General features: G+C 41.4%; 7 protein-coding genes across 21 annotated transcripts in view; 6 read left to right on the forward strand and 1 right to left on the reverse strand.

The window, feature by feature from the left end:
* The first annotated feature begins 94 nt into the window (after positions 1-94).
* On the forward strand, positions 95-2,620 carry LOC122622198 (mediator of RNA polymerase II transcription subunit 31). 4 transcript variants are annotated; one of them, XM_043800454.1, is made up of 4 exons: positions 172-230; positions 385-637; positions 783-872; positions 2,092-2,620. In XM_043800454.1, exons 2-4 carry the CDS (start codon positions 616-618, stop codon positions 2,571-2,573), a joined length of 594 nt encoding a protein of 197 aa, XP_043656389.1. In that variant the 5' UTR covers positions 172-230; positions 385-615; the 3' UTR covers positions 2,574-2,620. The 4 variants fall into 4 exon arrangements, with proteins under 4 accessions (XP_043656390.1, XP_043656389.1, XP_043656386.1 ...); XM_043800451.1 differs by having other exon boundaries at positions 173-230; positions 385-643; XM_043800455.1 differs by lacking the exon at positions 385-637 and having other exon boundaries at positions 95-230.
* LOC122622195 (structure-specific endonuclease subunit SLX1 homolog) lies at positions 165-3,989 on the forward strand. 2 transcript variants are annotated; one of them, XR_006326273.1, is made up of 3 exons: positions 165-230; positions 2,881-3,843; positions 3,927-3,989. XR_006326273.1 is itself a non-coding variant. In XM_043800447.1 (2 exons), the coding sequence occupies exons 1-2, from the start codon at positions 218-220 to the stop codon at positions 3,759-3,761; spliced, it is 894 nt and encodes a 297-aa protein (XP_043656382.1). In that variant the 5' UTR covers positions 165-217; the 3' UTR covers positions 3,762-3,888. The 2 variants fall into 2 exon arrangements, 1 of the variants encoding a protein (XP_043656382.1); XM_043800447.1 differs by lacking the exon at positions 3,927-3,989 and having other exon boundaries at positions 2,881-3,888.
* A 91-nt stretch (positions 3,990-4,080) lies between these two features.
* On the reverse strand, positions 4,081-5,050 carry LOC122622196. 3 transcript variants are annotated; one of them, XM_043800450.1, is made up of 3 exons: positions 4,539-5,050; positions 4,334-4,440; positions 4,081-4,234 (listed from the first exon to the last, which is right to left on the reverse strand). In XM_043800450.1, the coding sequence occupies exons 1-3, from the start codon at positions 4,939-4,941 to the stop codon at positions 4,148-4,150; spliced, it is 597 nt and encodes a 198-aa protein (XP_043656385.1). In that variant the 5' UTR covers positions 4,942-5,050; the 3' UTR covers positions 4,081-4,147. The 3 variants fall into 3 exon arrangements, with proteins under 3 accessions (XP_043656385.1, XP_043656384.1, XP_043656383.1); XM_043800449.1 differs by having other exon boundaries at positions 4,081-4,276; XM_043800448.1 differs by having other exon boundaries at positions 4,081-4,440; positions 4,539-5,046.
* A 966-nt stretch (positions 5,051-6,016) lies between these two features.
* Positions 6,017-8,325, forward strand: LOC122620606 (pickpocket protein 28). Of its 2 annotated transcripts, none has more exons than XM_043798160.1 (4): positions 6,017-6,359; positions 6,618-6,720; positions 6,788-7,412; positions 7,481-7,511. In XM_043798160.1, the coding sequence occupies exons 1-4, from the start codon at positions 6,093-6,095 to the stop codon at positions 7,494-7,496; spliced, it is 1,011 nt and encodes a 336-aa protein (XP_043654095.1). In that variant the 5' UTR covers positions 6,017-6,092; the 3' UTR covers positions 7,497-7,511. The 2 variants fall into 2 exon arrangements, with proteins under 2 accessions (XP_043654095.1, XP_043654094.1); XM_043798159.1 differs by lacking the exon at positions 7,481-7,511 and adding an exon at positions 7,513-8,325 and having other exon boundaries at positions 6,018-6,359; positions 6,788-7,362.
* Positions 8,326-9,237: 912 nt separating this feature from the next.
* On the forward strand, positions 9,238-14,825 carry LOC122622558 (importin-5). The gene is made up of 5 exons (XM_043801102.1): positions 9,238-9,647; positions 10,613-10,762; positions 10,827-11,921; positions 12,144-13,497; positions 13,636-14,825. The coding sequence occupies exons 1-5, from the start codon at positions 9,567-9,569 to the stop codon at positions 14,271-14,273; spliced, it is 3,318 nt and encodes a 1,105-aa protein (XP_043657037.1). The 5' UTR covers positions 9,238-9,566; the 3' UTR covers positions 14,274-14,825.
* Positions 14,826-15,085: 260 nt separating this feature from the next.
* On the forward strand, positions 15,086-21,446 carry LOC122622559 (protein spartin). Of its 2 annotated transcripts, XM_043801103.1 has the most exons (5): positions 15,415-15,619; positions 15,695-15,790; positions 17,807-18,941; positions 19,317-19,623; positions 20,473-21,446. In XM_043801103.1, the coding sequence occupies exons 2-5, from the start codon at positions 15,740-15,742 to the stop codon at positions 20,702-20,704; spliced, it is 1,725 nt and encodes a 574-aa protein (XP_043657038.1). In that variant the 5' UTR covers positions 15,415-15,619; positions 15,695-15,739; the 3' UTR covers positions 20,705-21,446. The 2 variants fall into 2 exon arrangements, with proteins under 2 accessions (XP_043657039.1, XP_043657038.1); XM_043801104.1 differs by lacking the exons at positions 15,415-15,619; positions 15,695-15,790 and adding an exon at positions 15,086-15,405 and having other exon boundaries at positions 20,473-21,445.
* Positions 21,447-22,376: 930 nt separating this feature from the next.
* The window catches only part of LOC122622064 (uncharacterized protein CG43427), a 58,657-nt gene continuing 57,399 nt past the window's right edge, over positions 22,377-23,634 (forward strand). For 2 of the 7 annotated variants that reach the window (XM_043800218.1, XM_043800215.1), the window contains exon 1: positions 22,398-23,197. The gene's annotated coding sequence lies outside the window, so the exon portion shown is untranslated. Of the gene's footprint in view, positions 23,198-23,634 lie in introns of all 7 variants that reach the window. The other 5 variants (XM_043800216.1, XM_043800217.1, XM_043800221.1 and 2 more) reach the window with 5 other exon arrangements.

Genomic DNA, 23,634 nt, shown 5'->3' on the forward strand with positions numbered 1-23,634 from the left:
TTAACCTGGTGTACATTTTTTATTTTGGTGAAATAATTATTTTTTGCTACCTTTAAAGAATTATTTTGTTTAACAAAGGAAACATTTCCAAGAATACCCTTAGCACGCACAAAGTAGAATATACTGAAAAGCAGTAAAAAAAAAAATTCGACATCTGTTGAGCTTGCAGCCCTGGCGGTCGCAGAAGTAGGGCTGTCGCCGGTCATCAACAATCCAAATGAGCTCCTACGGTTTGTAAACAATATTAAAAACTGAATTTAACTTCCTTCCCATAAGAAATCCCAAACACAAAGGGAGCGACAACCCACCGCCTGCGCCCAGAAAACTGGTCGAATGTTTTTCCGATTTTTCTTTTAACCCACAACTTGCGTTTTCTCTGTGCAGTCAACGCCGCGCCATACATTTTATTTCATTAGCAGCGCATATTATTATTTCTTCACTTGTGTGTTTTGTTTACCGCGACATTCGTTTCGAATTTGATGGTGCCAGTATACACAGCTAGAAACATCCACATAGCACACTGAAAGAAACCAAGAACCCAACCCGACACCGAAACTGAATAGTCGCAAGTACCGACCCAACGTGACCCTTTCCAAAACCAAAGTCCAGTACAAAATGGCCAAAATGTACGGAAAGGGTAAGAGTAAGTACACGCCAATCCACATCCACTTTTGCATTGTAACCTAATACCTACTGACACCGCTTGGCATGCCGAATAACCAGAGATCTACAGAAAGTGGTGCTGATTTCAGCGGGTCTAATGCTCCCAATTTATTCCGTAGCTGCTATCGAGTCGGAAGAGCTGCAGAAGCGACGCTGGCAGATCGAGCTGGAGTTTGTGCAGTGCCTGTCGAACCCCAACTATCTAAACTGTAAGAATAATATTACTTCGATTGGCCTTTCACTAATTAACCATCTTCAAAAATACGATCCAGAACCTGCATGAACAAATATTCAGCATGTCATTTTTCCTTTTAAAATCGAATTTTTGATTATAGCATTCTAATTCGGTATACAACAGCTTTTCTACAATATATACTGTGGTGTTAATTCGGACGAGAATATCATATTGCTCCCATTTCAAAAGTCAAAACAGTACTAGCTAATTGGACATGAAACCGTTGTTTTTGAGCATAAATCGATCTTGTTTAGTATACAGTATTCTTGAACAATATTTCTATTCGAATTTGGACAACTATCAAATAGCTGTCGTAGGAACGATAGAAAAAAAACAGAAATAATAGAAATACAGTAGAATCCGATTATAACGACTCCGCTTGTAGCGTCAGTCCGGTTATTGCGATGGAAACTCGATGGAAGACATTATTCTAATGTCTTTGGACCAACCAACATTATTCTAATGTCTTTGGACCAACCAAGCCATCGAGTTTCCATCGCAATAACCGGACTGACGCTATAAGCGGAGTCGTTATAATCGGATTCTACTGTATTTCTATTATTTCTGTTTTTTTATTTTTATTCTAATGTCTTTGGTTGGTCCCCATACAAAGTTAAATGAAAGGACCTCCGGTTAGTACGTCTCCGCTTTTAGCGACAAACCGCTTATACCGACGCGATTTTTCATAATTCAACCGGATATTGCGACATGCCAAAAAATACAACAAAATAATGCCAACAAATTTAAGAATCTAACGACTCTGTTAGAAATGAATGTAACTAACAGTGAACGACGTCACAAAAATGTTTACAGCGTGCATACCTAATGCCTATATTCCATGAGATGTCCCGTTATATTTCCATTTTTTTCTGCTTTTTTCTTATGAAAAAATGTTATTTAATTAAATTTATTAAATATTTTGTTTGGTTAAAAAATTCATTTGTTTTATGTTTAAACATATTACGAACATGGCAACCAAAAATAAACAAATAAACACCTTTCTGTTAGTTATATTCTGTTTGTTATATAACGACGTAAAATCGTAGGTCCCTTGAAAGTCGCTATAACCGGATTCTACTGTATTATATTTTGCCGGGAAACTCTTAGTCAACCCCAATCCATCCTTACCTATTTATCTCAGCTACACGTATCCCATATTCATTCGATTAAAACAATTGCAACCCTTCTGCCAGTCCTTGCACAGCGTGGATTTTTCAAAGACCAGTCGTTCATCAACTACCTGAAGTATCTGCAGTACTGGAAGGAGCCGGACTATGCGAAATACCTCATGTACCCAATGTGCCTCTACTTCCTCGATCTGCTGCAGTACGAGCACTTCCGCCGGGAGATTGTCAACTCGCAGTGTTGCAAGTTCATAGATGACCAGGCCATTCTGCAGTGGCAGCACTACACTCGCAAGCGCATCAAACTTATCGAAAACGTAACGGCCGCCCAGCAACAACAACAGCAGCAGCAGGCCAACGGCGTGCAGGTATCGACGGGGGGCGAATTAGCAGCACCTACACCGAACGTGAACGGGACAGCTTCCACGGCGGATGGCCAACAGACGTCTTCTGCACTACAGCCTGCCCAGGGACAGCCGGGAAATCCCCAGCAGCAGCTTCAAATCAATGGCCTGGCATCGGGGGCCAACATAAAAATAGAGTTAAACTAGCGCTGGCAACTAATAGTTTACCAATAAAATAGCCTAAGAACCTGGAACAAGTAACTTTCAATTTACTAACTTCTAATTCGGATAAGAAACAGCAAAAGTTTTACCCCTGTGTTGCAAATATATAAGTCTTAATTTTATACCTATTTCAGCAAAACTTAAATTCTATAATATTTTAGTTTTTTTTATTCTTAATCTTAAAAACATCATATAATTGGATCGGTTAAAGTGTCGTCTCCTTTTGTTGTTGGTTTTTGGTTGCAGACTCAAAATAAATGTAGCATTAATCCATATGTTGGTGAATTCACAGACCCACAGGATACGGCTTCTGAGCAGGAGGAAACCGTCGCGCTGAAAGGCCACTTCTACGGCGTCTATTTGCTATGCAGTCAGAGCTTGGATCCTCGTTACCGGGGAAAGTGCTACGTTGGCTTCACCGTAAACCCGAAACGGCGGATACGCCAACACAATCTTGGTTGTGACTTCGGCGGCGCGAGGAAAACAAGCCGCAAAGGGCCGTGGTTAATGATAATGATCGTGCACGGATTTCCGAATAATACAGTGGCACTCCAGTTTGAATGGGCTTGGCAACAGCCCTCGCTTTCTACCAGATTAAAAATGTTCCCTGAATTAAAACGAAAGTTGGCCAAGGAGACGTTTTTTGACTACAACTTTAGAATCCTCGGTTATATGCTGGGTGTTAGCCCTTGGAATAGATTACCACTCTCCGTTCGCTGGCTAGAAATAGATTATGAAAGACCATTTATCATGCCATTTCCTAACCATATGGAGATTGTGAGTGGAAAGGTTTCCATTAGCGCCTTGCAACGTAAGAGATCTTATGATGCAGTAGCTCCTCCACTTGAGGCGTGGGCTTCCGAGTGTCACCTTTGTATGCAGCAAATCGTGCAACCGGAGAGATCACGCCTGGGATGCACAAATCAAAAATGTCGTCTAACATGCCATATGATGTGCCTGGCCAATTACCTTCTGGGCGACGATCCAGGACATTACATCCCAGTTGGAGGTGAGTGTCCGCTTTGTGGGAACCGTCTCAGCTGGGCAGCCCTTCTGCAGCGTCAACGTCTTCTGTCGGGCGTACTTGAGGAACGGCAGGATCATGAGGAGGTTTGGATCGACGATATTGATGTGCACTGTAATATTGAAGAAGCCCCGGAGTTCTGCGATTAGTTGAGGACCCGAATGCTTTTACTCACAAATGCTAAAAGCTAAAACGTATCTAGGAAAACACCGTTTTAATGCGCTCTTAGAGGTAAACATTTTAAATAAATACTAAAAAAATGTTTCCAATTTGCAATACTGAGTATATTTATTATAATTTCGATACTTTTGCAGAGATTTCTTTAAGGTTTAGTATACGCGATAGTAACCATTTATCAAGTCACTACTTAGAGGAACACAAAAATAACCATTTTATAAATGGAAAAACCTAATTTATACTTATCAGTTTTTTATTCTCTAAGTATAATAAAATAAATAAATAAAACAATTCTTCAGGTGCTTATTGCATAAAATATTTTCAGTAAATTGATAGAAAATCTATTACATTAATAAATTTATAGGTCCAGGTGTGACACGTGTGCCTTAATGCTTTTTAAAACGTTTCTGTAGTCTTGTAAAAGTTCAGCCATTTTCCGCTTTTCCTGCAAATAATACTCCATAGACATTTGTACGTACGCTTGGCCCTTGAAGTTAAATACGGAAACTTCAGAAGTATCAACATTGTCGTGTTCTACTCTTACTCGTTCTGCATTCGGATTTTCTTCCGTTTTCACAGTTTCTCTAAAAGCAATGACAATGGACGATTCCTTCGGGCGCTTGACCGGTGGTATATCGCCGACTATGTCAACTAAAAATAAAGTTAAATAAATAAGCATTAATTTGCAATACGAATGTGATGACCCAACCCATACTATATTGAAGCCTAAGTGCATTTATAGTACTAACGATTTTTCTTAAGAGTTGTGGTAATTGAGGTTGTGTCCACGTTGTTGATGCTAAGTTCATCGTCGCTCAAATTTATGTAGTAGCTCTCATGCGAAGTGGAAGCCACTTGTTGGGGCTCCTCCTCCGGCTTGGGACTGTTTTCCTCGTACGGATACGGTACAGCCTCGCCCACGAGAAGCGTTCGGTTCTTGGAGGAGGATATGAACTTGCGGTCAAAATGAAGGGAGCACATAAAAAGCTGGGTTTTGGGAATCTTTGGATGCACTTGACCGTTCTCGTGCCAGATTCTTGACCTTTGCGGTTGCTTGGGAAAGGCGAACAGGGTTCTTCCTTTGGCCAACACATTTTCGTGGCCAACATAATAATATTCGCAGTCCTTGTATGCACAAGACCTCGTCGTCATGTTAAAAATATATTACTATATTAATAATTTAATTTAATTTAATAATTAAATGAACGGTACAAATCGAGTACAATGTTATTGTGTTCGATTACATATCGAGGCAACTGGATAGGGATGATACCCTCATTTCACTAACTTATTACTTATTTTATACTCGTTTCCACTTTTTTGCGTTCTAGAAAAGTTGGTATATTTTATAAGGTACTTTCCATTTTCAATTGCAAATAAATTTGTTATTTACTTGTAAAGAAATACAATAAATAAAGTCGTTGCAAGAACCCACAAATACCTGTTTTCCGATATTTTTAATTGCAATCCGGTGTTGTACATTTATGCTAGGGTTCCCGTAATTTAAAATAACGATATGGATGAACAGCTGACTTCTTTGGTCTCGGAAATTTGAATGAAAATCTTTCGGAAGTAAGTATTAAAACGAGATTGGAAAATTCCAATCTCTGTGTCTCTTTCGAAAATGGAAATTGTAAAAGTTCTTATTTATTTGCTACGATCTTATGAATTAAGTTTGCTCACATTTATTAAAAACTACAGCTAGTGAAAATTGTTTAAGCCTAGAGTCTATAAAATTAAGCAAAAGTATACGCTTTCTGACTCTTAAGATAATTAGGTATAAATTATAATTTAATTAAACTGTGCTTTATTATTTATTTAATGTTTTGCACCCCCAATATTATATATGTAGGCAACTTTACCTCCTTTGATGTGGGATCTAGACGTATTAAGTAAAAATATATAATAAGTAAATTGTATATAAATGTTTAACATAAGCAAATGAATTTTTAAGTGGACTATAAAAAACAATAATAAGGAAATCTTTATAAAATCAAATTATGTTTAATGTGCGTACATTGGGTTTTTTCTTGCAAATCATTGCAGCTTAAGTTATTATATTTACGGGCATTTTAATTTTTTAGTACAAAAATCTCGCTCAACACGTACTCAAACTTTTTTTTTGGAAGTTTCCTCCGTATTTGAGCACGTATTCTTCGTGTATGTATGTATGTAACTCTAAAATCCCATCAATCTGGCAGGTCTGCCAAGGAACGGGAAAAATTCATACTGCGTTTTTTTTTCACGTTTTATTTTGTCTTCGGTCCACAGTGCTTCCTCGCGTCAAGAATGGAATAGACACCATGACCATATCGGATTTCGAACTTGACAGCAGCAAGGGCATTGACCTGACATATATGAGGAAAAAGAAAGCTGGTTCCGTCGCGTGCGAAGGATTAATCACCACGTACCATGAATACTGCAGAAACACCTCCATACATGGAATCCAATATTTAGGCGAGCGGGAGCGACCCTTTCGCGAGCGGATCTTTTGGCTGTTTGTGTTCCTGATCTCGATCTATGGCTGCTCCACGTTGATTCAAAGTGCTTACACCAAGTGGACCGAAACGGTGGGAGTCCCTAGTAGAACCTACGTAGCATCAGTAAAAGCTCTCTGGCACAATAGCGTTGAAAGTACAGATCTTTCAAAACTTAACATGTTAAAATATATTATCCGCCTTAATTTTAATGATTTAACGTAAAGTTTTCAGAGCATCAACCCTTTTTTTCCATACATTATATTTAATTCAAAATACCCAGAAACTACAGTACTTTCTGTAAAATGCTTTTAGCCGACAGAGAAAATAATATTACATGTATTTTCAAAGCCTGTGATCGTTAGCTTCGCGGAAAAATCGACTCCCGTCTGGAGCATCCCGTTTCCGGCGGTCACAGTCTGCTCGGAAACAAAAAGGGTGTTAAAGCAGAAAGGTTTGTTATTTGAGAAGGCTCTAGTTGTACAGACTTTAAAAATTAAAATGTAATCGTTGCTTGACAGGGAAGGAGACCACAAATGCTGATCTTTATAGCCAGTTCAGCGAGGATATGCGAGTTTCGCGCGTGTTTAGGCCCGAAAACGTTAGTACCCTTGAGATGGAGGAGTTCCGCACCCTGCTGCACATATGCAACACCCAGATCATGGAAGAGGACATTCCTTTGATAGCTGGCGACGACTTGGACTACTTCGATGTTCTGCAGAGGATGCTGCCGCAGTTTGATCGGTATTTCTTGTATTGCCGCTGGCTAAGTCGCTTCGGCGAGTGCGAGACCTTTTTCCGGAAGACTCTTACGGAGGAGGGCATCTGCTATACTTTTAATGGTCTGAGGGCCACTAAGATATACCGGGACGACACCTATCAGTACCAACACAGCGGGGAACCATTGGAAATGGAAAATATTAGCTCGCAGCACACGTCCTGGACTCTGGAAACGGGTTATGCGCTTGACAGCGAAGTGGAGACCTTTCCGGCTAGGGTTTTGAGTGCCGGGGCGCGATCTGGCATTTTCCTAGCCCTTCAAAGCTTTAAGCAGGAGGTGGACTACGCGTGCCGAGGACCTGTGCAGGGATTTAAGGTGGGAAAAGATGAAAATATAGCTAGGTTCACATTTTTGTCCTTTGAAAAGTAAGCTACTTTTTGAAAAGTTTACTTTTCGTATTATTAATACATCTGTATAAATGTGAACAAAACAGGTTCTTAAATATGTGACCTGCTTAATGTACAGGTACTGCTCCATGCCCCCGATGATGTTCCGCAGGTTTCCAAACAGTTTGTTCGCATTCCCATGGGCAAGGAGGTGGTGATCGCAGTTAAGCCCAACATGATCACCATGTCATCAGGCATAGCAGAGTACCATCCAATCCGGAGGCAGTGCTTTCTTAGCCACGAGCGGTCGCTGCGATTTTTCAAGGTGTACACCGAATCGAATTGCCAACTGGAGTGCTTGGCCAACTTCACGCTGAACAAGTGCGGATGCGTTAAGTTCTCAATGCCCAGGACCATGGACATGCCCGTATGCGGAGAGGGCAAGATCCACTGCTACGAGCGGGCGGAAAGGGAGTTGTTAATCAGGGAATTCAAAAGAGTAAGAGCGCTGAACGCTGCCCGAGACGATTCGAGGGGCGTGGAATCCGCCTGTAATTGCATGCCGGCATGCACATCCCTCGTTTACAATACGGAGATTTCCCAGGCCAACTTCGATTTGGAAGAAATGCTAATGGCTGAGGGTGACACTGAGTTCCTGAAGGAGTATCCCGGTTCCCAGATGTCTCGTTTGTCCATTTACTTTAAGCAAAGTCAGTTCATCACTTCGAAGCGATCGGAGCTTTACGGAATGACCGAGTTTTTAGCGAATTGTGGTGGCATTTTCGGGTTGTTTATGGGGTTCTCCATCTTAAGTCTGGTGGAGATGATCTACCACTTCACGTTGCGGTTCTTTACCAATCTAAAGCGTCTGGTTAAAGGATAAGCCATTACAAATATTAAATTAAATTAAACGAAATCAACTTATTTAAATAGTTATTTTTAATCGAAAATCCGGTAGTTTATTAAATTAGGTATGCATATTTATACTTATGTATGTAATGTATACTAATCTATCAAAAATTTGTCAATATATACAATTGATCCATTTCGAGCCCTTCTCGTTAACTTCAAAACGTAGCTGATATAAGAACAAATACGAAATCAGTCTTCATGAACAGTTCAAACAGTGACTTCGATGTTATAATTTTGGTTTAAATTTGGCTCCACTACTAGATAACTCAGACTCAACTGAATTTGTTGATCCCAATCTGTTCCATTTCTTCCGTAATGACTAGCTTAGAGCAATCGTTTTTTTCTTATCAAAAACCTTATGTTCGATGTTTTATTCAAGTTACTTGATTTAATTTACATAAGTTTAGTTGTTAACTTTATAAATATCTATTTCTTTTTGCGATGTACATCGACAAGCCCTATGTTGTAACATTGATTTTCTTAATAACCTACCGTCTGTTGAGCATTAGATTGGTGTTCCAAGCTTTCGAATGCTTGCTTTGAAACGAATAATAACAAGCTTTTAGTCCTTTAGTCCGTTTTGATAAAAGAATTCTACTTGACACTTTATTCTGCCGTTAGCGTTTAAGCTTGTTAGCCAAAAACAGGCAGTTTAAGGATCCGTACTCATGTTTATTTCTGTACTCAACATTAGATACTTCTAGGGTGGAAGACTTTTAATTTTAAAAACAAGCAATTATCAGTCGGCCTTTAGCAAATAATATTTTTTAAAAATACGTTTTATTGATTTGCAATTTGTTACAATTCATAGAAGTCGATAGTTGACCATTAGCAGAAGATAGTATTTAATTTTCAAATCTAGCTGCATTTATAGCCGATTCTACAAACGCCGCAGCTATCGGCCATCACTAGTGCGGGCGGTCGCTTGCGCGCCAAAAGCAGTTGCGTGTTATCGATAACGGGGGGCAGAGTTGCCTTGATGCTTTAGCGAGATTCCAGCGTGACTGTGCCTTCAAAATTGTGTAAAAAGTTGAGTAAAAGAAAGTTGGATAAGTCGCACAGTAGCTGATTCACCACCAAGCAAGGAATTGGCATATTTAGATTCACGGCGACCGCGAAGAGCGACCAAAAGTGCAGTGTGCGAATTTGCGACCTTTGGCAACCCAGCCAGTTTTCCGTTTTGCTCTTTTCTAGGCGGCAGCCGTCGCGTGAAGACTGAAGTGAAAATCGTGGGTTTCACGAGTTCTCGTGTTTCAATTCATTTAAACCAGACAGAATAAGATGGCAGCCGATCAGGCCCAGTTCCAGCAGCTTCTGGTGTCCCTTTTGTCCACGGACAACGATGTGCGCCAGCAGGCGGAGGTGAGTCCCAATATTCTGGTTTACGGCGTGACAGGGGATCTCAAAGAGCGTATTGCCGTCGCCTCGAATTTTCGATGCGCAATTTTTGATTTGTGGGTTGCAAATGATGAAGAAATATACGGCAGAGCAGCTGGCATCTATAAGATCTTCTTCCGGCACATGTGTACGTACGTCGGTGTGCGAATCCAACGGCCGAAATTTCAGTCGAATCTGATTCATCACTCAAAACGTGTTTTCGCCTCCGCTTTGCCCCGACATTCGCATGTGTGTGAGGGAGAGGGCGACGGATGACAGACGGTGCAAAGCAGGCAAACAAATCAAAATGGAAGCGAATTGTGCAATTTGCAGGCCGCCACATGATTTTCCATTGGAATTCGCAGTAGGGAATTTGGAGCACCGTGTCCGCCGAAAACGGAAACAAAGAGCAGGTGCGAAATCCATGACACACGGTCCCAGTAGTGCAATCTGTCAGTTGATAAGGCTCTCGGATTTCCAAGTCTCGCTCTGGCGCCACATGGCACCGCCACGCCACACCAACCACTAAACCCCACTCACTCTGCTGACCTTGGATTCCATTCTGGTACCGCTTCCACCTAAAGTTCCACCTGGGTTGCCAAAAATACCTATTTAGTTTCCGTGCCAGCTTCACTTATATTTGAATTATCTAAAGAACATGATTTTAGAATATTCAATTGTGATTTTCACCTAAAAATATAAATAATTAAGATCCGCGTTAAATTGTATCAAAGCCCTCTTTTATTTACATATACAGAATTATATTTAAATTACTATTCTTAAACTTCTAAAATCTACATCGAAATTTAAATGGATATTTAAGTTATTTTTAGTTTATGACAAACAGAAATAACTTATACTTATATAATATACAAATGTATATTACAAAACCTTAAATTCAATACAAATTCCAATCACCTAAAAATGTTTGTTTTGATTTCTAATTCCAGGACGCATACAACAACCTTGGAAGAGAACTGAAGGTGACGCATCTCCTGGGCAACATCCAAAATGGCCAGCAGTCGGAAGAGGCTCGGCAAATGGCCGCCGTGTTGCTACGCCGGCTGTTTACCACTGAGTTCATGGAGTTCTACAAAGGGGTAGGCAGAGACCCGTACAGAGAATCCCCGTCAGAACATCATTCTAATATTATCTTATTCTCAGATTCCAGCTGAATCCCAGAACCAATTGCTTCAACAGATTCTTTTGGCCGTGCAGCAGGAGGTGACACCGCAGTTGCGTCGCAAGATTTGCGAGGTAGTTGCCGAGGTGGCAAGGAATCTGATCGACGAGGACTGCAACAACCAGTGGCCCGACATCTTGCAGTTTCTCTTCCAGTGCGCCAACTCGCCTACGCCCCAGCTGCAGGAATCGGCACTGCGGATCTTCTCCAGTGTGCCTTCGATATTTGGAAACCAGGAAGCTCAGTACATTGATCTGATCAAGCAGATGTTGGCCAAGAGCATGGACGCTGGATCCGATCCGGAGGTCCGAGTACAGGCCGTTCGGGCCGTCGGAGCCTTCATCCTCTACCACGACAAGGAGAACGAGACGGCCATCTACAAGCACTTTGCGGATATGCTGCCCCGCATGATCCACATTACTGGTGAGACAATCGAGGCCCAGGATGACCAGAGTCTGCTGAAGCTCCTAATTGAGATGACCGAGAACTGCCCGAAGTTTCTGCGTCCCCAGCTGGAGTTTATTTTTGAGGTATGCATGAAGGTATTCAGCTCACAGGACTTTGAGGACAGCTGGCGTCATCTAGTCCTGGAAGTTATGGTGTCGCTGGCCGAGAACGCCCCGGCGATGGTACGCAAGCGAGCGGACAAGTACATTGTGGCTCTGATCCCGCTGATTCTGCATATGATGACGGATTTGGATGATGACGAAAATTGGTCCACCGCCGATGTGGTCGATGATGACGACCACAGCGACAACAACGTAATCGCCGAGTCTTCCCTGGATCGCCTTGCCTGTGGCTTAGGAGGAAAGGTTGTGCTTCCGCATGTAATGAACGCTCTACCGGCTATGTTAGGTCATGCCGATTGGAAACATCGCTTCGCAGCCCTCATGGCCATCTCGGCCATTGGTGAGGGTTGTCACAAGCAGATGGAAGCCATCCTCGATGAGGTAATGACCGGAGTCCTGAACTTCCTGAGGGATCCTCATCCTCGCGTTCGATACGCCGCTTGCAACGCCATTGGCCAAATGTCCACCGACTTCGCACCGATCTTCGAGAAGAAGTTCCACAGCCAGGTAAGTCTTGTCTCAATAAGGACAACATTTTTCTTTGTGAAGACCTTTCAAACTGCCATTTCCGTCATTTAATTTTTTGTGGAAAAGGGTATGGAAAAGGCTTTAACTGCACTTAATGGTTTTCAAAGATTTACATCTAATTTATTTCGGATTCTGATTATCGACTGTCCCTATTATTTTAGTATTATTTAAATGTTTAAAGTTGTTCTCTTGTTTCTTCAGGTGATTCCCGGTCTCTTGTCTCTTTTGGATGATGTGGAAAATCCACGAGTACAAGCACATGCCGGTGCCGCTCTGGTGAACTTCAGCGAGGACTGCCCAAAGAATATATTGACACGCTATCTGGACGGGATCATGGCCAAGCTGGAGACCATTCTGAACTCGAAGTTCAAGGAGCTGGTGGAGAAGGGAAACAAGCTGGTTCTGGAGCAGGTAGTGACCACAATTGCATCGGTTGCGGATACCTGCGAAGCGGAATTTGTGGCCTACTACGATCGCCTTATGCCATGCCTGAAGTTCATCATCCAGAATGCAAACTCGGATGATCTCCGCATGCTTCGCGGCAAAACAATTGAGTGCGTGAGCTTGATAGGATTGGCGGTGGGCCGGGATAAGTTTATTGGCGATGCCGGAGAGATCATGGATATGCTGCTGGTTAATCACACCGAAGGAGGTGAGCTATCTGATGATGATCCGCAGACCTCGTATCTGATCACTGCCTGGGCACGTATGTGCAAAATCCTTGGCAAGCAATTTGAGCAATATCTGCCCGTCGTCATGGGACCCGTGATGCGAACGGCCACCATGAAGCCTGAAGTGGCGATGCTGGACAACGACGAGGTGGAGGACATCGAGGGTGATGTGGACTGGTCTTTCATTAATCTTGGCGAGCAGCAGAACTTCGCCATTCGCACTGCTGGCATGGACGACAAGGCTTCGGCTTGTGAGATGCTGGTTTGTTATGCTAGGGAACTAAAGGAAGGATTTGCCGAATACGCTGAGGACGTCGTGCGTCAAATGCTGCCCATGCTTAAGTTTTACTTTCACGACGGTGTCCGCACAGCTGCTGCTGAGTCACTGCCTTACCTTCTCGACTGCGCAAAGATTAAGGGTCCACAATATCTAGAGGGCATGTGGTTGTTCATTTGTCCGGAGCTGCTCAAGGTAATCATCACGGAACCGGAGCCAGAAGTGCAGTCGGAGCTTCTAAATTCGCTGGCCAAATGCATTGAGACCTTGGGGCCTAATTGTCTTAATGAGGATGCAATGAAACAGGTTCTGGAGATTATTAACAAGTATGTGCTGGAGCATTTCGAGCGCGCTGATAAACGCTTGGCGGCCCGCAACGAGGAGGACTACGACGACGGTGTGGAGGAGGAGCTGGCCGAGCAGGACGATACAGATGTTTACATCCTTTCCAAAATCGTTGACATCACACACGCCCTTTTCCAGACCAACAAGGCTCAGTTCTTACCCGCCTTTGAACAGGTGGCCCCGCACTTTGTCAAGCTACTGGAGCCCAGCCGACCTCTTGCTGATCGTCAGTGGGGCTTATGCGTGTTCGATGATCTTATTGGTGAGTTTTCTTCACTGAATTGTGCATTTCAATAGAACCGATACCCTAAAAATAATTTTAAAAGAGTAGTTGATTCATTTTAATCATTTGTGCCACCATTTAACTAGCAACTTTTCTAAACCCTCTTTTTACTTACAGAATTTTGCGGTCCCGCCTGTGCTCCATACCAGCAAATCTTTACGCCAGCCCTGCTACAGTACGTGTGCGATAAATCCCCAGAAGTGCGCCAGGCGGCTGCCTACGGATGCGGAGTGCTCGGACAGTTCGGTGGTGAGCAGTTTGCGGTCACATGCGCCCAGATCATTCCATTGCTGGTGCAGGTCATTAACGATCCCATAGCCCGCGACATCGAGAACATTAATGCGACAGAGAACGCGATCTCGGCGTTTGCTAAGATCCTGAAGTACAACAAGTCGGCGCTGACCAGCATGGACGAGCTTATTGCGGCTTGGTTCTCTTGGCTGCCGGTGTCTGAGGATCCGGAAGAAGCCGCTCACATCTATGGATACCTATGCGATTTAATTGAAGGCAACCATCCGGTAATTCTTGGGGCCAACAACTGCAATCTGCCGCGCATTGTCTCCATCATCGCAGAAGCCTTTTGCACCAAGGTGCTAGAGGCGCAGAACGCCACCGGCACACGTATGCTCACCATCGTCAAGCAGGTGGAATCGAATCCGGAGGTAATGGCCGCTTGTGCCAGCACCTTGAGCCCAGAACAGCAGCAGGCGCTGCAGGATGCCTACCGGGAGCTGTCGAGCGTTGCTTCCGCCTAGGGAATTGCAATCCTAATTCTCTCCAGACCCAATCCAGTCCAGGCGAACTTGCCAAGGAGGGTAGGGTGGTTGCTTCAGCTACTCGTTATCATTATTTTTATGTGGCCGAAATCGTCGTCGGAAGTATATGAAGTATATGTTCAACACAGATACACGCATCATACATTTATGTGTACCATAGAGTTATCTGGGTACATAATTCTATACATATTGTGATTTTAATCAAAACTCTTCTCCCGAAGACAAAAGTCTGCCTCGTTAGAATTTGACATGTTGTATGGATGAGATCCAAATGCCATCTCCCAATCACACACAAATTCCAATAGATTATTTTCGTTACTCAAATTTTCATATGTTTATACATATGTGTGTATATACGGCCCGAACGGCCGCCTCTTCCTGCAAAAAACAGGATGTAAAAGTTGTCCGAATCAAACGAAATATAATTTTGTGCATTCAAACCAGGATCGACAAATATATTCAAAGGAATAACATTTATTGTATTTTAACATGATAAAAACGAAATAAATAACACTTAAATCGATATTTTAATTGCCATGAGCTTATGTTTTACAATTGCTTTCGCGCGTCCCTAAACAGTGCTGAAAGCTTATCATATTATGTAGGTATGTTTGACCCGATTTTTGTTTTTAACCAGCCCCGAAAGGCATATCCCATGTATTATTCAGGGCAGTTAAACAAGGAGCTATAGCATTTCAATAATAATTCTCTAAAGATTACTTTAAAAAGTCGTGGTGGCAACGTGGTGACAGCGTGGTGGCAACGTGGTGGCAGTAAACATGCAGAGGCCTCCTAAGCAGCTGATTCCATTCGCAATGAAAACTAAGCAAATCAAAACAAAGATGGAAAAAATCGGAACATTCCACAGCTCGAATAGAAAACACGCATTCTGACATGTTTTTTACGAAATTAAGTTATATTTGGCAAACACGATTCTTAATTTAAAGACAACCGGGTGTACGATTAAAAAGGCGTAGAAAATTTGCGTGGTAAAACTAATGAGGAAATCGCAAAAGTGAGCGGTCCATTGCTTTCTTTCTAGATCACTAGATAACTAGAAGTGCAGACTAATCGCTCCAGCTGCCGCAGCGAATCAGACCAAAGCCCAAAGGTGAGTGCAAAAGGTAGACGGACATCAGAAGGGCAGAAGCAACTTCGTTGCAATTAAATGTAGAGAAGCTGCCATTATTTTGTAGCAAAATAAGAAGAAAAAGCGTCCCATGCGCAATTTGGTGACGCATATTGGCCACCCTTTAAGTTGTAGTCAGTTGCCCCCCACGTCAGGATGAATATCTGGCAGCAAGTGCGTTCGAAAGCAGCTTGTGGTATGTGCAATCTCTGTTTGTTAAATTATACGAATATCAACAAAAAAGTAATATGCTGTTACGTCGGCGTATTAGTGCCCGTGTCCTAGATAAAGACTAGGGCCGAGGGAGAGGCATCCGATGTTCCAGGTTGCCAGCGTAAGCTCGTCGTATTTGGATCGTGGAGTCTTGGTAAGCCTCTCACTTCTCTAACATAACGAGAATAAATATTAGAAGTGTCAGTAAAAATAATTACATTCGTACCGTTCGTCAGTCAGCAGTCCTCACTGCCCCACAAGCTAAGCTTTCGCTTGATTGTGAAACGATCGGGCAATGTTTATGCCACATTCTCTCCCCTTCACTCGTCCGCTGATACCCGTTACTCAGCTAGTGGAAGTGCGAAGGAGAGTCTTCAGCACTGACAGTTTTTGGCGGTTTGTAGGCGTTAGAGTGACACCCAAAAAGTTTTTTAGCAAATCGATAGAAATTTAGAAGACTAATACAAAAATGAAAAAATATCAAAACATTTTTCATAAGTGTGGGCGTGGCAGCTTTGGGCGGTTTGTGGGCGTTAGAGAGGGCGTGGCAAAAAGTTTTTTTGCAAATCGTTAGAAATTTATAAGACTAATATAAAAATGAAAAAATATCGAAACATTTTTCAAAAGTGTGGACGTGGCAGTTTTGGGCGGTTTGTGGGCGTTAGAGTGGGCGTGGCAACATGAATCGACAAACTTGCGCTGCGTCTATGCCCCTGGAGTCTGTATGCTTAATCTCAACTTTCTAGCTTTTGTAGTTCCTGAGATCTCGACGTTCATACGGACGGACAGACGGACGGACAGACGGACATGGCCAAATCGACTCGGCTACAGATCCTGATCAAGAATATATATACTTTATATGGTCGGAAACGCTTCCTTCTTCCTGTTACATACTTTTCAACGAATCTAGTATACCCTTTTACTCTACGAGTAACGGGTATAAAAATTTAATTTCTATCAATGAATGCATTGCCTGGAAGAGGCTTACAATAAAATATATTTTAAGCCTTATACCCTTTGGTTACCTCTATTACAAAAAAAATATATATACTTATTGTAAGAAAATAAAGTTGGGTGTATATATAAAAATATATATAAAATATATAAGGAAAATACGGGAACTGTGTTCCTTTAAACTTACCCCACATTAATCCTGAGCGATGAGAACTCGACGCGCTGTATTCCGGGTTTTACTATACATGTTGATGGTACTATACATACATACATATTCGTGCACCAATAATTTGTAGATTAAACAAAAACGATATACAAGTATACAAGTAAAAAAAAGTACACAAGGTGAAGATCGCCTATTTAGACATACTTGTATGTTGGTATGTATGTTTCTTTGCGGCTCTGGCCGATTCTCAAATTACATCAATCTCGCACTTGTTTTGAAAGCTATTATTGTTAGTTGGTTTTCGGCTGGCATTCCAAAATAAATGCACAGGTTCATTATTTTTGTTTGTTTGTTTCGCCGGCTTTTTTATGCTCGGCCGTAGTCATGCGAATTTAATTAGCTGATTGTTATAGTCACTACACTGCGGCGGACTTCATGCTGTAAATTATTAAGGCTGCGGGATGCTGGACACAATCCTTTCCAGGGTATGGTATTTGGTGATGGTCACGACACCGCTGCACTGATCGCTTGTAGGTCTTTACTAATTTCAATATCGCCTAAAACACCAACAACACCGCGATAAAATATGCTGTACAACTAGGATCTCGTCTTTGTAGTCGATTACATTCATGGTGTTGATCACATTGGCTGTATTGTCGGAGGCCTTGGACTCCTTGCCGCCCATCTTAAGACTTCTTGCATATTTCTTTGGATTGTAGGTCTTTCTTCACGAGGCGCACTCTTAACTTCCTGTCTGTTTTTTTAAAAGAGTGGGTCTTTCTTTTGCCTTCCCTTTATCCTTTCAGCCCTGGACTCTGGAATTCTGGAATTCTGGAATTGTGCGTAACAGTGCACTTACACAATACACAGTAGGATTTCCAAAAGAGTTAAACTTACTAAACCGTAATTAACCATAAATATTACCTAATATATTTTTGTTTTATTTATGTTATAGTTCTTCATACTAAAGTTATGTGGGTTTTGGTTTTTTGCTTTAAAATTCAGACTGAGCCTGCTTACACTTTCTAATGTTTGTGGGCTGTTCCTTAGGTATTCGAGGCTGTGATGGCGGAGGAGAGAAGCGAATTCCTAGAAGCGTATGCTGGCATCAAAACAGCCTACAAAGCTGCCATGACTCAGGTGGACCTGGCCGTAAGTCACGAGGAGCAGGATTCCCCATCCCAAGCCATTGAGGCCTACGAGCTGGCTCTTCGTATGATAGAGAACACCTTTGGAATTCTAGTAGGTCTTCCTAATGAGATCGACACCGTGCAGGCGGAGTGGAACGATGCCTGTGCGCTGATCCAAAAGCTCAAAAGCGCCGAAACGGAATTGAGATATCGTCTTAAGGTTCTGCGATCCCAGAACCAGTCCATTGATGATACAGCCATGGAGGCTAGAGAGGAAAATCGAATTGAGTTGGGAGCAAAAAGCGTGTTGCTGTTGGAAAATCCGACCACGTTTTATGACATAGCCAATGCTAGTGGAACACCAAAAACCTACAGGCAGCTGGCTGCCGGGTTGCGGGAGCTCTTAGCTGTTCCGAACTCCCATGTCTCGCTGGATGAGCTCTTCCGTGCGCAGGTAAAATTGTACCGGGTCGAAGCTAGTGGAACTGTTACCTCCATGAGCGGTTCGTCCACTATGTCATTGGTAATGTGTACTGTGGGTGGCAAATGGAAGTACGTCAGTGGAATCTACTACATACAGTGCTCCGTATCAACTGAAGGGGCTGCAGGGATTTGGCTCTACCCCCTGGTTCCCTCAATTACAAACTGCTACCGAACAGATTACGGAGCCTTTATTTTTCCGGATATGGAGTGCCAGCAGCCGGGAAATGCGTTTGGTTTGATGCTAACGAAAGAGGGCCAGACCTTGCACTCGGAGATGGAACTAGAGGACCTTCAGCAGTTCTTCCTTGATTTATTGGAGGCCGTACTCGCTGGAACGGTGGAGCAGCTAAAATCTCCGACCTCCCAACGTGCTGGCCTTGCTTCAGATACCGTTTCCGGGTCAGAGCTCGTGTCTAGACACATTGTGAGTGCGGCTGATTTCATTGCTAGTAATCTGGTAAGGGGAGCCGAGAAGACGGGAGGGTTTATGCTTACGAGCACTCCGTATCTAATTTCCAAGATGACGCCAGCCTCGGTAGATGCTCAGGTGCCCAGCTCTGTCCAAACTTCAGGTGAGTAAGGTGCAAATAAGAAAGTTTTATTTAGGGTGCATACAATGGAAGCACTTAAAAAACCTATTTTTATTAAAGGCATATTGCATATTGCAAACTATTTGTTTCCAAATACATTAAGTTATATAAAGCTTCCGAATCAATGTGTACATTGAACAATGAACCTAATGATGATATTAGATCTTTTGTGTGTTGAAGGTGCGATCGCCACTACATTTGCACCTCTATAAGAGGTGGAAACATTTCATTGAATCTTAACTTACGTATGGTTGTTATTCTTATTAAAAAGTTTTGTGTTTCTAGTTTGCAATTTTTCTATGAATAATAAGTTCAGAATGATGTATGTATCTAGTACTATCCTTGTGTTCTTTAAAGTTGAGGTGGCCCAAAAAGTGACGCATGCAGCAGCCGGAATGACAGGATGGATTGCTGGAAAGGTTGGCACTGCCTCAATAGCAGTCGGTCGCTACCTGGCTCCTCATATTCAGGAGCAAGGCTCTAAATTGCTGCAGAAGGGATTTGGCTACGACAGCAGCGAGGCTAATAGCACCATGGAGGGCGCCATGACCATCGCGGCAGGTGCCGTGGAAGGAGTCAGTACCGTATTCGATGGCCTCGAAACTTCAGCCAAGATCCTGGGTTCCAGTCTTAGTGAAAACTCCGTCAAGATAATCGAACACAAGTGGGTTGAATGTCTTAATTATACCCGTTACTCGTAGAGTAAAAGAATATACTAGATTCGTTGAACAGTATGTAACAGGCAGAAGAAAGTGTTTCCGACCATATAATAATTATATTATTATTGATCAGGATCAAGTCGAACTGGCCATGTCCGTTTGTCCGTCCGTCTGTCCCTATGAACGCCTCGATCTCAGGATCGCTAGAGCTCTGAAATCAAGCATGCGGATTTCAGACCCAGCAAGTTTGTTTCCAAATCTTGCCACGTCCACTCAAATGCCCATAAACCGGCCAAAACTGTCACGCCAACATTTTTGAAAAATGTTTTAGAAAATGTTGAAATTTCTGGTTCTCACTTCCACTAGTAAGTAACTTGTATCTGATAGACGGGGAACTCGAATAAAGCATTTTCTCTTGTTCTTATTTGAAGATGTACAGAAATTTTTTAAAAATAACTAAACAAAAACTATTATGCAGTTTTGTAACAGATTTTAAATCACATACGCTGACAACGTTTTGCTTAATTTGAAATGATTTTCGACTTGTGAATAGCTTATTATATGCACCATTTCTAAAATATGGGCGATGTGCAAATATGTTATAAAGTGATCAAGGATCACAAAATATTACTCTAGCTTACAATCAATATCATATAAGTAATACAAATACCAATCCGTACATATATGTTTAAAATGTCAAGGAAAAGTAAATAAAATTTGTAGTCAATTGATCAATCAGTTACAAATATGTAATGTTACTTAATTCGAGGTGTAGCTCTACAAAAATATCAATATATAATGCAGGCTTATTTCATAATTTATATCATTACATAAATGTATATCTGCAATTTCAGATATGGTCTGCAGACGGGAAATCTGGCTAGTGGCACCTTTGACACGGTGGGCAACGTTTTCGTGGTCAGTCAGAACGTGAACTACATTACTCCGAAGGGCATTGCCAAGAAAATGGTCAAACGAACCGGTGAAGCCGTGGTTAGCGACTATAAACGAGACTTACGAAAATCGAAATCTCATTTTATTAATGCCGGAGCTCTTTATCCGGATCTCCGGACTTTAAAAGAATAGCGCGAATTGCTATATATTATAATCGTTATTATTAAACTATTGATATGTCACTTATAGCTTTTTATTAGAGGTCCTCCCCATTTTGTTAAAAGAAAATATTATAATTTTAAAAAAACGGATAACTAACTTCTAAACCACAGAAGGCAATAACTTATTTGACGACATACCGCAGATTACAAAATATTGAAAAGAAAAACATGTAATAAGTAGAATTTCTTCATTTCTTAAGTTTGATTTTCTAAAAACAAATAAATCAATTTAAACACGTTTCCCGTAGATTGGAAGCATATACTAGATTCGATAGAAAGTATGTATAAAATAGAATAAATATATATTCTTGCTCAATCTTTAGTATATTTTTTTGCAATTTATTCGATTTCCTTTTGTCTTTCCAAATTATAAATAGTAAACTAGCACTCTAACAGCTAAGTAAGAGGTATCCGATAGTCGAGAAAATCAACTATAGCGTTCTCCCTTTTTATTAAATTATAATGTACAAACTTTTGTTATATAAGGGTTTGTTATGTAAAATTAACCTTCACTTATTTAGAACCACTAACTCTATTTTAGCAAAGAATTTCATATGACCGCATTCAAACGCTATTATGGCGTTAGAATTATTAAATTAAATTATGTATGTACATAAGTCACTTTAGTTTTACGGCTCAATGAAAACCGCACGGAAAAACTACAATAATAAGAGTTTTATGTTGAGTCTTATGTTGTTGAAAAGGAAATTAATTATATGCACTGTTTCTCAAAATGCAACACTGTCTATAGTTTACTTATTCGTCACCTAATGCTGAAAGGGGTAAATGACACTCTCATAAAGCGTAAACTTTGCCGAATGAGTAAACTTTTAAATAAACAAATTAAACGTTTATTCACTCAGTCTATCATCATAACATCATTTGATATAAAAACTTGTATATGGTGGAAATGCGTTCGACTCTTGATCGCCTATTTGACTCATCTGATTGACTACAAATGTAAAACTTGTAAGACGCCGTGTTTTTATTTTCTTAGTACTATTTCTTTTAAGATACTAAGGCTGGTACACCATGACTTACGTACTGAGCTCAAGAATATAGAACCAGGAACAAACATATTAATAAATTGAACAAGCTATAAAAGATCTTCATATGAAGACTACTTACAATATGTATACAATATATGTATATACGAGGTGTGTTAAAACTTCTTGCATTGGCTTGTTTCCCAGATATGTACATATTCTATATGTCCTCAGTGTCATATGGCAAGGAGCCCCAGTGATCCGAATTTCGTTATGGTTCGGCTCTCGTGTGAGTCCTATGTTGAATATAGAAATGGGTGCAGCATACTTTTGGGGCACGCAATTAAACATTATTTTGAAATTGGTTTAGTTGTAATTTATACTAAAGCTTTGGATTTCCATGGGTACGTAAACGTAAGCAATGCAGTGGTCAAATTAAAATTGTTCTTCATCAAAGTATTTATTATCCGTCCGATGTTTCTTTCAATTGAAACCGATGAAGTTTTTATTAATTTTGAAGACTTTCCGAACAACGTAACGAAAAACGTAAGAGCGAAGCAAAGACACCCTCTGCGGACAGCTAAAAATACCGCACGTAGCGAGAGTATGGAATTAGTCTTATTCAACTCACCTCAGCTGGCCACACTCCGCCCCATTTTTAAGCCCAGAAATGCCTTCGGTCGGCAGTACGTTTTCGACTCGGCTAAAATCAGGCGGTTAAGAGTTCAGCTCGGCCGCGCAACCACGTAGTTCCCCGCTCTGACGTGATATCGCCCCTTGGTATATGAATACATGTGTACCTATGTGCACACGGTAAATAAGGCAGGAAAAGCCCAAAGCCACGGAGTTCGGATCCGATAGTCTTCCGTTTTGTTTTGCTTAGCATTGCACCTGTGCAGTTGAAAATCCGTGAATTCCGTCGCGGTGCAACAGTGGCGCTTGTGTGGGTGCTGGGCGCGGGGGGAAAGGTGTATGGAAAAGTGTGTGTGGGTAGTGTGTTTTTATTTCCGATTTTGATGGAGAGTATCCAGCAATTATTATTGCAATTACAGCGCGGCGAAAAATAGTTTCTTTCGCTCACAAATGCCTGTATAAACAAATACCAATGCAACAACAACGACTGCCGTAAACGTCTAACAGCAAAAGCTGCAACAACAACAGTTCTAACCACAGACACAGGCAAACACGTTTTCCGTTTTATTTTCTGGCCCGCATTTGCTGGTGTGTGTGGGTGCGCCGATGTGTGCGTGTGTACGTGTTGCTCGCCCGAGTATAGAAATTTCTAATGATTTTTGGCCTGTTCTCGAAAAGCAGCTCCAAACAACAACAAAAATTGGACTCCGCAATGGCTGTTTCAATTGATTTGCCTTTCGTTTAAATTGTTTTATAATTGAATGCCAAAACAACTGTAGCCGCACTCATAACACAACTGAAAAAAACCTCTGTAACTGCAACGACCAGAGCATCGAATTTTGTTGGTAAGTGTTTTCAGTTTCTGCATAATAAATGAAATAAATTGGTAGTCAATTTTCTTTGTGAAGTACCTTTGTATTTATGCGCATTTGTAACTATTAGGTTGATTTTTACATATTTAAGTAAAGACTACATTAGTTGGTTGGGGTTGAAACCGAAGAAAATTATTTTGTGATTGTAATATGTATTCATTTAATTCTATTGGGAATATTACTTTGTATCCAAAATCAATTGACAAATTCATTGACACGTTCTGAGTGTGATTCAAACATCGGAAACTGAAGTGGGGTTTGATACCATTGTTCTCGGAGATTTTACTCATTGAACGTATAGTCGTCATTGCGGATCGTTTGGATCTATTTATCTGACGCAACAGTAGCAGCAAAATACCGTTGTAATGACTAGGACTAGTGATATGACCTCAAGAAGCATTCTGGGACCT

The sequence above is a fragment of the Drosophila teissieri genome, chromosome 3R (genome assembly GCF_016746235.2).
Source record: "Drosophila teissieri strain GT53w chromosome 3R, Prin_Dtei_1.1, whole genome shotgun sequence".
Lineage (NCBI taxonomy): Eukaryota > Metazoa > Arthropoda > Insecta > Diptera > Drosophilidae > Drosophila > Drosophila teissieri.